Here is a 16256-nt window from a genome sequence, read left to right as displayed (position 1 = left end):
CCAATCCCATTCTAATATTCTATGCTCTCCACACTCATCATCCCCTATCTATCTCCACCCTCTTTTGCTTGTTTGGGTACCGTGAATTTATTTATTTTTTTCCCTAGAATATTAGCGTATCCATCGGTGAGCGTGGGTGGGAGAAGGATAGAAAGGACTCAACCCCCCGGTTCCGGGTTAGATGGGTTGGGTTAGGGTTGACAGATTTAGAGTCGGGTTGGTTCAACCTGAAGCTCGAATTGGGTCAGGTTAGGGTTGTAGAAATGATATATATGATCCAACCCGACCCGAGTTGCACCCTATTCATGCCCCTCAGCCTTCACAAGAGTTTTATTTCCTTGAGATACGTCCTATGTAGGATGAGATTGCAAAACCGCACGTCACTATCAGAATGATTTTATGCCTCGTAGTACAGAGATAACATTGAGGGCAGATTTTGTCTTTGCGTATTACTAAAATTCCATGGGTTGATTCCAAACTCGGTTGAGCGAGTAAGACTTGATTTGTCAAAAAAATAAAGTTAATTAATTGGACCACTTGATGGGAATTATTTTACTAATACAGCTGTGATTTCTCCTTGGACCACTTGATTTGTCAAGAGAGTTCTATTTTTCTCATCTCTTTAGTGTACTTTTCCTCTTGATTTGAGAGGAAATCCAAACAATTAAAAGAAGGCTTGCATTTGGAAAATTTACGGCCGACATGGAGTATCATGTGAATAGTAAATGACAACCAAACAATAGTAGGAAAAGAAAAACATGTCCTTTTACTTTGATTTTCCCTATATTTTATCAATTTATTTGATCTATTTGTCCTATTTTTCTCTTTATTTATTTGATCTACGGATTAAAAACCCTTTTGGCTTTGTTAGTTTTTATTATTTACTAAACATGAGAGAGAGAGAGAGAGAGAGAGAGAGAGAGAGAGAGAGAGAGGGAGGGAGGGTTAATACGTGAGTTTTTATATACCGCGCTCGTGTGCACCATAAAAAGTACAACTGAACCCACATGAATAGATGAACTAAACCATTAACTTTTTAATCCCCCAAGATAGGCCATACCCAAAAATGAGGGAGATGGGATGATCTAACCCTTCTATTTGTCGAGTTTTTCTGTAACCTACGATCCAAAAATGGGTGGGGCTCACAATTTGAATGGTTTGGATGATCCTATAGTGTCCCCATCTATGTACTGTGGGCCAAAAAAGTGAGAGTTAGATCATCTATTCATTTTGGCCAGCAGTATTTTTTAGGCATTCCAAATAAAAAATGTCAGAAGTGGGATTTGAACCCACGCCCTCTCACGAGGACCAGAACTTGAGTCTGGCGCCTTAGACCACTCGGCCATCCTGACTTATGCATCATGTAGTGCAAAGGTTATAATTTGTAAGCGTTTGTCCCTGATTAATCCAGGTCACCCAGTTGAGAGTATTGTAGTCCAAAGCCATCCTCTAATTGAAATTGAAAGAAGGAAAGCTCTTTGTGATCCTATAATCGATGTAAGTGACAATGTAACGAGAAGTAGAGAGAGAGAGACCAAATGAAAATGTAGGAGCGTTCTACTTGCAACGAGTTTTTCTAGGTCAACAATTGCCATTAACATTTGATCCTGATGGATCAATATGGGTCCTACAAGACGACATGCGAGCATAATTGGGACATTTGATCTGGTGGGCCATCATGAGCAAAGCCGCATGGTCTTGGTGCGATGCCGGAAGGACTTGTGTTCACTTGTTGGATCAACGGCCTCATCACACATGGATTTAAATTTTGACAGAAATCCAAAATTTCAGGTTCCAGTCGAGACCGAAACCGAAATTACGATTCGTCCAAAATTTAAGGAATTTCACCCAAAAAGTCTCGATTTTCTTCATAATTTAATATTTTCCCGAAATTCCGTATGAGATAAAAAAAAAAAATTTGTTTCAGCAAGGACCGAAACGCATTCTGAAACCGAAAATTGAAACCATGTTATAATATCGGTGTGAGACACGTGGGGCCCAAAGTAACTATTAGGAAAGATTTTTGGTTTCAGTGAAGAGAACGACTAGTCAGTTATTTATATTTTTAAGATCCGACGTGGACATCTACACGGTTGATTTTATAAGAAATCATGTGACAACCCTCATGATCTTGGTCCCATGACGAATGGATATCCATGCATATGATGGGCTATAGATTTTTCTTTCCAGAACCAGAAACAATGCTTAATGCATCAAAGGCCTAGGACCATTCGATCATGGTCTTCTCAATGGCGTTTGGACGGACTTATTGTGGCCGTTAGATCAAAGGATTCAATCAGTTCACATTGTCAAGATCTTCTCAATTGCATTTGGCCAGAATTGTTGTGGCCGTTGGATCAACAGATCCGATCAGAGTCAGTTGGTTGCACGTAGTTACCTAGTAGTCAACAGGAAGGAGGCAAGCCAAGTAGTCTCCTCTAGCTAGAAATAGGAAATGTAGGTATTTTCTTAATTACGAGGCAACGTTTAGACCACAATTCAACTGATTAATATGAAGCCAGTTTACAGCACCCATTCTTCTAAGCATCACAATCAAAGTGTTATACAATACTCTACTCTTCCTTTTTTTATTACAGCATGAAGGCAAGGGAGCAAACCAGTGGGGTTAAGACAATCACACGAGTAGAAGATCTACAGGTAGGGCATGTTTGACATTAAGAGGACAATCCAGAATGTTATTTGATACACAAAACAAAAGCTAATAAGAAACACAACTGATTAGACGCTTATTATCAACTTCTGCTGAATACATACACAACAACAGTTATGACCCTCTAATTTTCAACAGCCAGCGCTTATACTGACCATCACAAGGACAGAATTAGCCATTTTTACCAAGCATTAACCTTAATATGGTATGAAACATACCGGCACTATTGATTATGAACTTTGTGTCACTACAAGAATAGACTCTAAAGGCTCTACCAACATTATTACACTGATACAACAATACTAAATAAATTTTTTTTTTTTTTTTCATTTCATCAAATCTAAGAACACAAACCCATTCCAAAGGCTATGCAAGAGCATCGACGCCAACAGGTTCCTCGACCGAGCAAAAACAGCACCCATCACCACTCCAAGGAACACGAGTGGGAGCATCCTCTGTGCATTGAAATGTGCCAAGGCAAATGACACTGCGCTCACAAAGATAGCGCCCCACATAGGCATGTATCTAGTCAAGGAAGGTAAAAGGAAGCCCCTGAACAAAATCTCCTCCCACACAGGTGCACACACTGACACCACCACGGCATACAGAGCCATAGCCACAGGGTCACGTGCCACAATCGATTGCTCAACACTAGATGCACCCACAGGCGAAGTTGGGAGCAGTGGCAAAAGGTCGATGTTGATCTGTGATAGCCGATTGACCAAAGGGAACATTAGGCACCCTAACAAGACGTCAAATTGCCACTTCCCTTTCAAGCTGAAACGAAACCAGTTGGTCGGAAGAGGACGGAATCTGGCGAGGCAGCGGTGGAGGATCACGATGCCTGCAAGGCCTTCTGCCACATCTGTCAAGAGGCTATAGAGAGCTTGCCCTCTATATGTTAGAGTTTCCTTACCAAAACCAGCTGCGTGGGCTAAGAATGGGATTATCCAAGATCCAACAAACCAGAAGGAAGCAATCCAGAGGAGCATAACCTGCAGCACCAGAAGATATAAGGGTCTTTATTTTTTATTGCTTTCATTTTCTGAACAATTTATATCGCACGTCTGAACTACGGAGATTCACCAACAATCACTTCCAGACAGTGCCTATAAACTTGACTAAATACTCAAAAAAGTCTTTGAATCAATTTAATCATGATTTTGTCAAGATAAGGAGTTGTTACATTCTTCTGAGATCTGAATTGCTCAATTGACTGACAGAGTACTCAAAATTCTTGTCAAGTGATGGGGTTACTCAGTTGTTCTGAGATCCAAATGACTCAATCGACTGATCGACTACTCAAAAAATCGAACTGCAGAATAAGTTTGTTGTTTTACTATAAAAACTCAATAGAATACTCAACCGAGTTTTGAGTCAGGTAGGATTGGGGCTCTTCATGTTGAAGTTTCAAATTATCAAAAATTGCTTCATAACAAATGACTGGTTGTGTCCTCGTGTAAGGTTTGGCATAATTCCCTTGAAACTCAAAAAATCACACAAATTAGTCAGCATTCATATTTTTCAATATAACAACAAGAGGCTAAAATCAACATCTAGTTTTAGTAGGTCACAAATATTTGTCTCGGTAATTTCTAGGGAATGGTGCATCTCAGGATATTTTAATTTTTTTGTTATTATATGGTTTATATCAGGAAAATTTTGAAAAAAAATGGAATATACAAAATATAAAATTTAAGAACAGAATTAGGATAACAAATAATATTGTGAATTTATCGCGATATTTTCATGATATTTTTCTATAAAAAATAAAATAAGACGATATCTCGATATTTGTTCAGAATGTCAGGAAATTTCCGGCATTTTTTGTTTTGTTAAAAAATAGCAAAATATCGAAATACTTTTAAAAATATCGAAGAAATTTGTGACTGGTTTTGGTAGTAAGTCAGTTGGTTTACATTTCATTAAAAAACTGGTCGGATTGGTAGCAAAGATGCTCTATTAGATCTAATGTACATACTCAATCTAGTTAATCACTTGTGGAAGACTGAGAACTTTCATGGTTTGGATCTTTAGAGGATTTTTCATGGTTAGAATCAACTTCTGAAATGGTGTGACTCAACCAGCCCAGGCCCAGATTCTGAAAGAAAGTTGCCCATACCTTTTAGATTATGAAGTGAAATACCTTAGTACAACATTGGGAATCTAGAGAACAACAGAAAGTGAGATATTGACCGGTCTGGAATTTGATCACCAGAGGGTTGAGTAACCCAGGCATTGAATTTGCCTCAACTTAAACAAGAAATCAGAAAGAGATGTACTGAATGAAAGCATGGTGCATTTTCTTCTCAACATGCTTTAATATAGTTAATCGGTTTCATGGTTTTGAGGTCTTGCATTCATCAATGTAATTATTAGTCAAGAGCAAGTCAAGAAAATTCATAATATGGATGCCAAATATGCAAGTTACATATTTTGGGAGTAATATTGTTAACAATTCAAAAACAAACAAAACATGCAAGTTACATTCTGGAGGAAGATTGTAGCGACACAATAGAGCTTCCATCCTACAAATTGTGGCTCTGAAAATCATGCGCGCAAATCAGTGGAATATAGCAAAATGAACACTTCCAGGAAAATGATTTTATCCCAAAAATTTTCAGCAAGGACAGGGGGAATCCACAAGATGTCCCAAAAATACCAGGGAAAAATAGCAATTTTTTCATTGATGCAACCATGCAGCAGAGATTTTGTCAACTTATTAAAACAAGGCTCCAAAAATCACGTGTCCATATTATGGTGAGAGATAAATGCCAGTCCTGACCATGTGACTTAAAGATACCAAGTAAACTGCACCCGGCAGTAGTGAAAATCAGAAAAACAAAATAGTTATTTTATGTGAACATTTGGACCTCATCAATCATATAAATTTCAGTAATGAGGTAGCTTATTATATTAATATATTCGACCAGTGTACGGCTCGAACTCATACCATAAAATGGATTTACATGAGAACCTCATACCTGGAGAATGGTTTCTGCTGTCCATGGTACCATCCAAGGTTCCCTGGGTACTTTAAAGATTGCATCTACTCCCTGAAACAAGATCAGACCTGTTAATCTAACTCATAACTTATCATTCAAGCACATCACAGAGGCTTGGGGAGAAAACATTTTAATACTACTGACTTGAAATAAGAAAAAGTAATGAAGCAAAGAAAAAGAAAGATGGACCAAGGGAAGGACAAAAGGAGAAAAAAAAAGAGCTAGGCCAGAGTAGCTCCAACTGAGATAACGCCCTTTCACCGTGGCACGAGAATCATATAAAATTAGCACCAAAGCCTATTCTTTAACACCTGAAGATGGATAAGAATGCCTCCAGAAAAATCAACCCCGAAATTCCTTCTCTCTCAGAACAGACCACACCTGAAAAAAACTGGCATGGAAAAGAACAAAAACTACCCATTTTCACTATTGTGTGTGTGTGTGTGTGTGTGTGTGTGTGTGGTGTGTGTGTGTGTGTGTGTGTGTTTTGACGCATTTGGTGGTGGTGGTGTGAATCTTGGTGGCCTTCCAAGCATGGTTTTAAATTTCGACCGAAATCCGAAATTTCAGATTTCGGTGGAGACCGACACCGAAATGTCACTTTTCCGAAACAGTATTTTATTTCAGCTGAAATTTCAGAATTTCAGAATTTCAGGCGAAATTTCAACCAAAAAACCTGTTTTATTTTATTATTTTAATATTTCGACCGAAATTTAATATTGAATAAAATAGGCGTCTTTTTTTGCACCGGGTTTCGACCAGAAATTTCGAAATTTCATGGGTCCGAAACCGGTACTGAAACCGAAATTTTAAACCATGCTTCCAAGTTGACCCACGGATAAAACTTGCAGATTCCCACATACTCCATTCATATAACATGTATATATAGATCCAACATATTTGTATATAAAATGACATTGCAAGGACACACTGATTTCCCACCTGCCATCTGCAAGGCCATCTTCAACAGTCTTAACTCTTAAGGCCCTGGCATAAGCGACAGGAAAGACACAGGACTAGTGCAGTAAGTCATGTGGTTGACTTTAAAACCCTTGTACCTAGTCTGTTGTAGAGCACAATGTCTTGATTATACTTTCTAGTCTATGATTGAAGAGTGTGGGAAGCATATTGTGATATATAATGGTTGAGGAATGGTCCTCTAACGCCATTGGTTGATTCCCGGCCATGGGATTTTCAAGCTCCAATCATACAGAAAATCCTGGATTACATATAACCATGATCCAGTTGAATGGAACCACTTTTCTGCGGTCTAGAGCAGCGAAGTTATTTATTGGAGGAAACAAACGTTGGGCTATATTAATGGATCTATCAAGCCCCCAAAGTTAGAAGATCCAAAATACAGTGATTGGAAGTCCAATAACCTGCTGCTTATTTCAAGGTTGTTAAACTCTAGGCACAAGTTGCATGGAGTACGTACTTCCAATTCACAGCTAACGTGATCTTGGGCATTGCCCATGAGTTATATTCCTATCCTACCAAAATAATGTTGCCCTGGTTTATCAGCTATACCAGAAGATTTCACAATATTGCCCTGGGTAACAAATCTCTTCAGAAGTACTGTCAAATTTGCACGGGTTGTGAGGAGAATTGACTTTTATGAAGATGTGAAGTTTCATCGTATACAGGAGATGCAAATTAACTTTATGGGGTTTTTGGAAGCTCGGTTTAATAAGGGAATGGATTTGAGATAGTTCATATATGTGTGTTTTGAATACGACTCCATTAGTTGTTCTTGGACTGAGCTATGTCAAATATGAAGCCCGGCATATCTTGTTTACATGCTTAATTCAAAAAAGACATTTATGTCGAACAGATCCACTGAATTTGGGTGAATTCATTTGAAGAGCAGAATTCTCTTATAAACTCACAGCTGCTTACTATTGTATGTGATTAGGAACATTGCCATGGGGATTTGCTAAGCTTTATGAAATCTAGTAACAGCTCATTACTGCACTACGATGATTCCTGTTCTTCATGAATTGCCCGTTTGATTCATGGAGAGTTAGAATATTCGGTTGTGTGTGTGCTTCATTCAAAACTTGAGCCCATCTATAGACAAGTTATCTAATCGTTCCATTATGTGTATCTTTGTTGCTTATTCCCAGTATCAGTGGTCTGTCCCCATGGATGATTTTGACTAGTTGTGAACTTCTATGGTTGAAAAAGGTTACTTGGTGATCTAGGATTGAGAGTAAAACAGACTATGCTCATATTATGTGACCCTCAAGTTGCTATACATATAGCCACTAATCCTACATTCCATGAGAACCCAGCATATTGAGGTAGGTTGCCACTTTGTACGAGAGCAGATAGAGTCCAGGGGTGTCTCTATTCCTTATATTCGTTCTAGATATCAGTTGGCCGACATCTAGAGTATAGCTCTTCCTAGGAATGAGCATTAGTTTCTTTCATCCAAGTTGGGAATGCGCAACATCTATTCACGAGCTCGAGGGAAGCCAGGAATAAAAGAGAGATGTCCCCACACTTGGGAGAGAATCTCAGGAATTTCCACTACACTCTTTTTCTTCTTCTTTCTCCTTCATATCTCATATTAGAAACTTAGATTTACCCAAGAAGACAAAGCCATCAACAATTATAAAATCACAGGTGGCAAGCTGAGAAAACATAAGTGAAGATAGATTCATTTGGGGAAGAGAATAATTTTTTTCAAAGGTGAAAAGAATAGTTCTTCCAAGAGAACACTACGAGAGAGAGAGAGAGAGAGAGATCCTACTATTGTAGAACATGAATTAAAACCAATGGTAAAGTAAGAAAGTAACATATCTGTGACGCCTGAACCTAACTACAATTGTAGAACATGAATTAAAATCAATGGTAAAAAGTCCCAAAAAAAAAAATCTGCATTGGAACTGAACAGAAGAATTGTTTACCTTTCGAAGACTTGGAATCCAGAGGTTATTTTCTGCTTTTGTTTGATCTAAGTCGGGCTTATCCAATTCATCAGGTGGCTTATTTTCTATAAAATCAGACTGGTTGGTTCCAGAAGATGACTCTTGGGGTACAAAGCATGAGAATCTACATTTCTGCAAGAAAAGAGAAGGCAAAATCAGAAAATAAATTAAAACAACTAGCGAAATCAATATATCATTTTAAAAGTATTAAGATGAAAAAAGAAGGGTGAAAGAGGAAAATCCAGTCTTACATCTTAAACTCAATGAAGATTACTCAAGGTTATTACATTTCCCAAAAAGCTCTCAAAAGGTTATTACATTTCCCAAAAAAGCTCTTAGGAGCCAATTACAGAAGAAAAGACAGCTGGGTTTGTGCAAATATCAAAATATGGTTGTGCTGATACATATTACATATGCTAGAAACACTAACTCGGTTCACTGTCTTGTTAACAATGCAAACCCCCCCACCCCACAAAAAAAGAGCATGGATTCTACTGCATATCACCTTCTCTGATTATCAATATACTGAATAGCCACATTAAAAGAGAGGTAAAATCTTAAACGGAAGAAAAATATAGGAATAGAGAAAATAACATTTTCAAAATCCTATTTGATTGTATATGGGCAACAAAACTGACTTATGTGTATGGCAATAAATGGCTTTTACTCGGTGTAGAAGAGGTAAGAGAAAACAAAGTTGGTGTTTTGATTGTGTAGAGATTTTTTAACTTAAGGGCTCAAAGTAAATTAGTGTCAGAGAGGAAACATGCAAGCTTGGTACATGTGCTCTTGTAAAGCTTGTAGAAAGTGAACTTATGATAACAAAAACTTTATTAATTGAGCTTTTGGTTGTTCAGACCCTTACTATACCGCATCAGGCAGTAGCATCTCCACAAGTTTGATGGCATCTTCTTTCATCCCAATCATAGTTTGAATTATCATCTGGTATGTGACATCATTACAATGTCTTTGATTTTTAGTTGGATGATAGCATCAAAATTTGATTGCACCTTCCAACACAAGGTGATTTTACCAGCGCCTAAGTGAACCAAGTAGTTGGATTCATAGTTTTGCAACAACAGATTCAACTACGCTATCAAAGTTGAAAGACGTAAATTGGGCGATCAGAGAAAAAGGGTTTATCAAGGGTGTAGCCGTGTAGATGGTGTAGCCAAGTAAAGTGATCAAAGAAGGTTTCTTCGAGAGAAAGGAGCGAATTGGGAGATTGGGGCAACGTGAATTCCTTGTCCGAGCCTTCAATGAATCAGAGCATATCTTTTTTTTTTTAAGAGTGACAATTCATTCCATCAAAAAGAGATTACATCCAAGAGGACAAGGTGTCCCCAAGTGTTACAGTCACCAACCGAACAGAATTACATCCAAAAGACCAGGAGTAATGTGCCAACACTGTTAGGTAGATATGATCATCGACCATCTGTGGGAGTTGTGGTAGATATGATCATCGATTCCACAAACAAGCCATCTTTCGCCAGTCGACCCGCCATTTCATTTGACGATCTTCTCCCCGTGTTCTATTCTAGGGCATATGGCCTGTACCAAATCCCGAATCTCCACTATAGAATTTCCAAGCTTCCAAGGGCCCTTAGATTTATTGGTGGCCCAAGCAGTGGTGTTCAATGAGTCGCCCTCAACGATAAGGGGCCCAAGTTGGATTTCAAATATCATCTAAGTCCAAAGAGAAGCATCTTTACTTCGATAGCATCACAGATTCCCACTGGGCCCGAATAAGACATTACCACTTTCCCATTTGCATCCCGAATCACGCCACCAATCCTGTCTTTACCCAAGTTGCCAATCGAGCTTCCGTCAAAATTCAACTTGAACCATCCCTCCAGCGTTGCCTTCCACTTTGGACTTATTTTTTCCTTTATCTTCTTTTCCCATCTTCTCTCTAGTCCATGCAATCAATTCGATTTTGATTTCAAGTGTAACTTGATGTGCCCGCTTCTCCTTTTCCTCAAAAATCCGATTGTTTCTCTCTTTCCCAAATATTCCATATGATAATTTCAGAGCATATCTTACTATCATTAGAGCAATACAATGACTAGTGAGTTTTTTTTTTTTTTTTTTTTTCATTTTCAAAAGAACGATACAAGTAATGCTTCAGTAGCATTTTCAAATATCTCTGGCTTATATTTGCAGGGGTTGGGCCTGTAGCTCAATGGTTGAGGCTTTGTTTCTCAACCTTGAGGTCGCAGGTTCGATCCTAGCTTACCTACCCCAAAAAAACCCTGTAAATTCTGGGCTACTATCTTGACGAGTTCAATAAATTTGTCAAAAATGGTGTAAGATCAAGATTCAAAACCTTGGTACCTTCAAGGTTGCACGATAGAGTTATATATTGGTGATTCATGATCTGTTTGTTTTCTCTATGAGAAAAGGGAAGGGGAATAAAGCATGATTTGCTTAAAATTATCACATAGCGATTTGAGTACTCCGCTCGACCTTAAAATCATAAGGACTGACAGAAACAGGCAGAAGTTGCTTCACCATAAATCATAAAGAAACGTGAGTTGGTTAAAGTGTGTGGAAGGTCCCAAAGAGTAGCGCTCATGAGAGAGACAGCGGTACTCTCAAAAGTCAAAATGATGTTTTTAGTTGGTAAGGGAGCCTAAGGAACTTAATGGTAAAATCATGAACCAAGGTCCATTGAACATTGAGAGCAGAAAAGATAGACCCATTGAAGTGAAGATGTTTCGTATCACTATCTCGGAAATACTAGTTTAAGGGGAGGCTGTTACAGTCTGTTATAACAATTAAACCAGAATTCCCATACATGTACAACTGCTTGGTAGCATAGCAGCACATGAATTTTACTTTGTTTACAATAGGTATAGGTACAGTTTGTGCTTTGTATTTATGGTCAATCTAATTGTATAGCCAATTTATAACTAAACAGATTTTTGAATTGCATTTTAGGATTTTACACACAAATTGCACCCAAAATGTGATTGGGTTCCCATGTGATTGGGTTCCCACCTAAACTGACTCTCAAAGAGTTACCTAGTTTTTCAAAGCTCCCAGTAGCTCAGAGACAAGCACATCTCTCTACTTAGTGAGGTCCTGAGATGTAGTCCCATTCGGTTATGTTGTAACAGGTTTTAGTCTGATTGAAAAAACATACTTGGGATCAATAAATAATATATATATATATATATATATATATATATATATATATATATATATATAAATTAATAAATCCAGATAGATTAAAAGAAAAAATTGTTGGAAAAAAAGGCAGTTTTTTTTATGAGGCTTTGTTGTGCAAGGTTGAGCCATATCATCTCCACAGCTTTGAATCTATCTTCTTTTAGTTGTCTATTATGGCGTTTCTATGCCATTGAAAAATACAAGTAATCAGCAGTTTCATATTTTTTTGGGACAGAGAGATTTACAATCAAACAGCACTGGGTTCTGAGCCGAGATTTCCAACAATTAATATCAGAAGGTAGATTTCTTTACAACAATTATACATAAAAATCCTAATTATACTCCACTGCGTGTGCAATTAAAAAGATAAAAACTCAAAAAAAAATTTAATGAAAACTCAAAATTTCAACTAATTCTTACCTTCTTTGAAGCCCTTGAGGAAGTTCTAATGCCGTGTGAGCTCCGACTGAAGGGCAAGAAACTTCGAGAACGTGTTGAAAACCTAACCCTAGAAATTGAAGGCAAATTAAGAGAGGGATGTAGAGGTAGGCAATGGCAGGAGCTAGACATGAGATGAGTTCCGGATTAATGAGAATCCGGGTGGGATAAATCTTAATCCTCTGCATCAGAGAAATAAAACCCTAATCCGCCATTGTTTTAGACTTCTAGTAACGAACATCAGTCAGAATATCTTCTTCCTTAAATATTCTCAAATTACTTTTCCACAAAGCCCTGATTCTCTGAGATAAACAATAACAAAAATATATCATGAGAACCTCCAATTTGGCAATAACATGTAACAAAAGGATAGTCTTGGACAGAGAGTCCAAGAAACCCTAGGCAAGTGTATTAGGGTTTGGGGTGTAAACCCTAAGCAGGTAGCACTACTGATTGAAGGATAGATGGAAACATTAAAAAAAATTATAGAGAGGAGACGAAAACAAAGAGGAGAACGAAATCATACCGATGGGAACTGAATCTGCGGGATTGGTTTTGGGTTGGGCTAATAAGATTACAGAGAAGGAAAGAGGGTTCGGATTGAACAAACGAGTAAAATCAGAAGACTGGATAAAATTAATTTTAGATAACGACTTGGCAGTAGGGCTGTTAACGGGGCGGGTCGGGGCCGGATGTTGGGGTCCCTACCCCTTTCCCTCTGCGGGGAATTCCCCCCCTTCCCTTCCCCTCCCCCACTGCGGGGATCATGGGGAATCCCCCTCCCCACGGGGAATATCTCATCCCCATCCCCTCCCCTTCCCTGCCCCGCATCCTTCGGGGACAATCACTTCAGGCATGTTGCGGCTTGGCTGTTGCATGTGAGAGTACCCACACAGGCTAAGATTTTGTCTTATTCACTTTATTAACCTGGGGACATAGGTAGTTGCTCTCAGATTCATTTAATTGATCGATAGTCCCTAGCAAATCCCTAATTCCCAATCCCACTTGCCAAAAAGTATTGTACGTGCCACACCATAGGAAGATCCAAACCGTCCATTTGATCGGCACACCATACTACCATAGGCATAAGATGATCCAAACCTTCCACTTGATGGGCACATTGTAGGATGATCCAAACTGTCCATTTGATGGGCCACAATGTAAATAGGTTGTGGCACAAAAGTCATTTCCATAGGATAATCCCAACCCTCTTATCTGTAGAGGAATTGCATATTATGGTACCTTCTATAGATCGGAGGGTTGCAATAATCTTATGGAAATGATTTTTGGGCCGCAATCTATTTACGTTGTAGCCCAACAAGTGGATGGTTTGGATATCTATGATGTGTAGGGCTGGCAATTTCACCCGAAAAAGCGGGGATCCGCCCCGCCCCGCCCCGTTTGGGGAGGGGATTCCCCGATTTGAAAGGGGAAGGGGAAGGGGATTATAAAAATTCCCCGGTGCGGGGAGGGGAAGGGGAAGGGGATGGAGTTGTCCCCGCCCCACCCCGACCCGCCCCGCTAATCAATGCCATTTTTTTGTAAATTTTTAAGTGTTTTTTTTAAGGAAAACTACTAGAAACTCTGTGGATCGGCTACAAGATTCCCCCAAACATAAACTTAGCTTGTCTTTTCCTTTTAATTAGCTTCTGAGAGCATTTTGGGAACTATAATAACCTTTTCACAGATGTTGAAATAATAAAGACAAGCTGAGAGCCTGAGACGCTGAGTGTATGCAATTATCAAAAAATCGTAGTGCCAACAAAATTTTAGGGTTGGATTGCAGGTTTTAATTTTCAACAAGAAAAATTTAGCTACTAGAAATTTGTTTCATGTCAGCACTAGACTGAATTGCAGTTAAAGAAATAAGTCATTTGTTGATTTTGTTCTCTTCTCCATTCTCATTTCTCATGCTCATCTGGGGGTTAACATGCTATACAGAATGAACTAATGAACATTATTTTGCGTGTGTGAGCGCCCACTTATGGACTTTTAAAGTTCATTGTGACTACTGAAATAGTTACTTTTTGCACATTGGCTGTCTGTTAATGAAGGTAATCCTGGTGCTCATTTCCTATTTATCATTCCATAATTTATGCAGAAAATTGCTGAAAGATGAGGTCCTGTTGTTATTTATGTTTGTTGTCTCATCCATGCATTTCTGATTTTGTCCATCTGTTTGTTGATCACATGAATAGAATCATAGCATTCATCACAATATTGTCTGTAATGGACGTAGAAGAAAGAAGCTCTGTTTGCTGGTTTGATTGGGTTCCAAAGAGGGGGCGGGGCGGGGATTTTGTCCCCGAAAGATGTGGGGCGGGGAAGGGGAAGGGGAAGGGGATTAGATATTCCCCGCGGGGAGGGGAGGGGGATTCCCCACCATCCCCGCAGAGGGGAAGGGGAAGGGGAAGGGGAGGGGGAAAATTCCCCGCAGAGGGGAAGGGGAAGGGGACCCCAACATCCGGCCCCGACCCGCCCCGTTGCCACCCCTAATGATGTGGCCTGTAAAGTACTTTTAAATTATAGCCTATTAAATGGACGGTTTGGATCATCCTATGGCATAGCCCATACATTACTTTTTGAAAAAATAATGGACTATACGAGCGCACACCATATAAAATCTCATCACTCATCAGTCATCAGAGAGATGTTGCCTTTATTTGGGGGAGGGAGATTTTCAAAGGATTTAATGTTGCCTTGCAGTGATGGTTCGATAGAGAGATTTTGGGGATTTCTAAGGGTAATATACTAATATAATGAGGGACAATGCCCAATGGATTATGGGTAAAAGAAAACATAATAAGCTATTTCAGGAACAAAACTGTACTAATGGAAATTATGAAAATTTTGGGGGAATCTTGTAGATATGTTTTGATCGAAGGGGTTTCTAGGAGTTTTCCCAAAAAAAAGAATACTTAAAAAAATACAAGAAAAAAATGGCATTAATGAGGGCGGGGCGGGGACAACTCCATCCCCTTCTCCTCCCCTTCCCCGCACTGGGGAATTTTTTAAATCCCCTTCCCCGCTCAAATCGGGGAATCCCCTCCCCAAGCGGGGCGGGGCAGATCCCCGCTTTCCCGGGTGAAATTGCCAGCCCTACTTGGCAGAATTTAGGGGGGTGCAACTCGGGTCGGGAAAAACGAACCGGATCAGGTTTCGGGCAACCCGACCCGAACAAAACCAGACATTTATATTTGGGAGATGATTTTTTCGCCCCCTCTGTAGGATTATGCCCCCCTACTCTTTTAACTTAATTGTGGCAGACTCTAACGCTTTTGAGGTCAAATCATGTTACAAGTGGGGCGCATAATCTTACAGGGGGCTGATGGGCTGTTGCATGTGAGAGCAGCCACCGAACCACGTCATATGAAATAAATAAATAAGACAAAAATTGAGCCTATCTTATCTGGCTGCTCTCAAATGCAACAGCCCCACCTCCGAATGCCTTATGCAATGGTCCCTAGCAAATCTCAAGTTGGGCTAGATCAGGTTGAGGCCAACCCTAGCCTCGGGCTGAGGATGGTCAACCCCTAACCCAAGTCACCTCCAAATTAGGTTAAGTTGGTTGGGTTGGGGTTCACCTAGCACCCAACAAAATAATACAAGAAAATAAACATACCCCTAAGATATCATGATAAAATTAGAGGATGGAGGTCGGGTCGGGTTGCCAAGGCCTTGACCCTAATCCTAATCCAACCCAACCTGAGGAAATGCTAACCCAACCTTGATCCTAGCCCTCCCATCATGAAAATAAATTCATGGTAGCCAAACGTGACCCAAATGTTATTACAGTTCCAAAAAAGCTCTCCCAAGGAACCTAAACTAGAAAAGACAAGTGACTTTGTCCGATTATCAAAACTTAGTAGTGGCAACATCAATATCCTTACTTTTTTTATATCTAATGATATTTTAAAAAAAACACGTGCAATGCACTGCATGCCATAGATAGAGAAAAGTATGGAATGGGGGCATAAGTTTCGAGGAATTTCAGATTTTGCGTACCTTTTAAAACTAGCATCAAATACGGGTGATTCT

General features: G+C 39.3%; 1 protein-coding gene and 1 non-coding gene across 2 annotated transcripts; both read right to left on the bottom strand.

The window, feature by feature from the left end:
• Positions 1 to 1268: 1268 nt before the first annotated feature.
• Positions 1269 to 1352, bottom strand: TRNAL-CAA (transfer RNA leucine (anticodon CAA)). Its single transcript has one exon. It is a non-coding gene; the product is annotated as a tRNA-Leu (tRNA).
• A 1301-nt stretch (positions 1353 to 2653) lies between these two features.
• LOC143891565 (CAAX amino terminal protease family protein) lies at positions 2654 to 12904 on the bottom strand. The gene is made up of 5 exons (XM_077396061.1): positions 12745 to 12904; positions 12201 to 12520; positions 8589 to 8741; positions 5656 to 5727; positions 2654 to 3666 (listed from the first exon to the last, which is right to left on the bottom strand). The coding sequence occupies exons 2-5, from the start codon at positions 12348 to 12350 to the stop codon at positions 2998 to 3000; spliced, it is 1044 nt and encodes a 347-aa protein (XP_077252176.1). The 5' UTR covers positions 12351 to 12520; positions 12745 to 12904; the 3' UTR covers positions 2654 to 2997.
• Positions 12905 to 16256: the final 3352 nt, after the last annotated feature.

This window comes from Tasmannia lanceolata, unplaced genomic scaffold (genome assembly GCF_043159265.1).
Source record: "Tasmannia lanceolata isolate RefF3 unplaced genomic scaffold, GAP_Taslan_0.1 ptg000015l, whole genome shotgun sequence".
NCBI lineage: Eukaryota > Viridiplantae > Streptophyta > Magnoliopsida > Canellales > Winteraceae > Tasmannia > Tasmannia lanceolata.
Note: the sequence above shows the minus strand (reverse complement) of the source record. Positions and strands in the feature narration are given on the sequence as shown.

Coding starts and splice junctions, on each gene's coding strand:
- LOC143891565 (XM_077396061.1), bottom strand. CDS start 12,350: ATGTCTAGCTCCTGCCATTGCCTACCTCTACATCCCTCTCTTAATTTG. Junction 8,742..12,200: donor CCTCAAGGGCTTCAAAGAAG/GTAAGAATTAGT, acceptor CTTTTCTTGCAG/AAATGTAGATTCTCATGCTT. Junction 3,667..5,655: donor CAGCAGAAACCATTCTCCAG/GTATGAGGTTCT, acceptor CTGGTGCTGCAG/GTTATGCTCCTCTGGATTGC.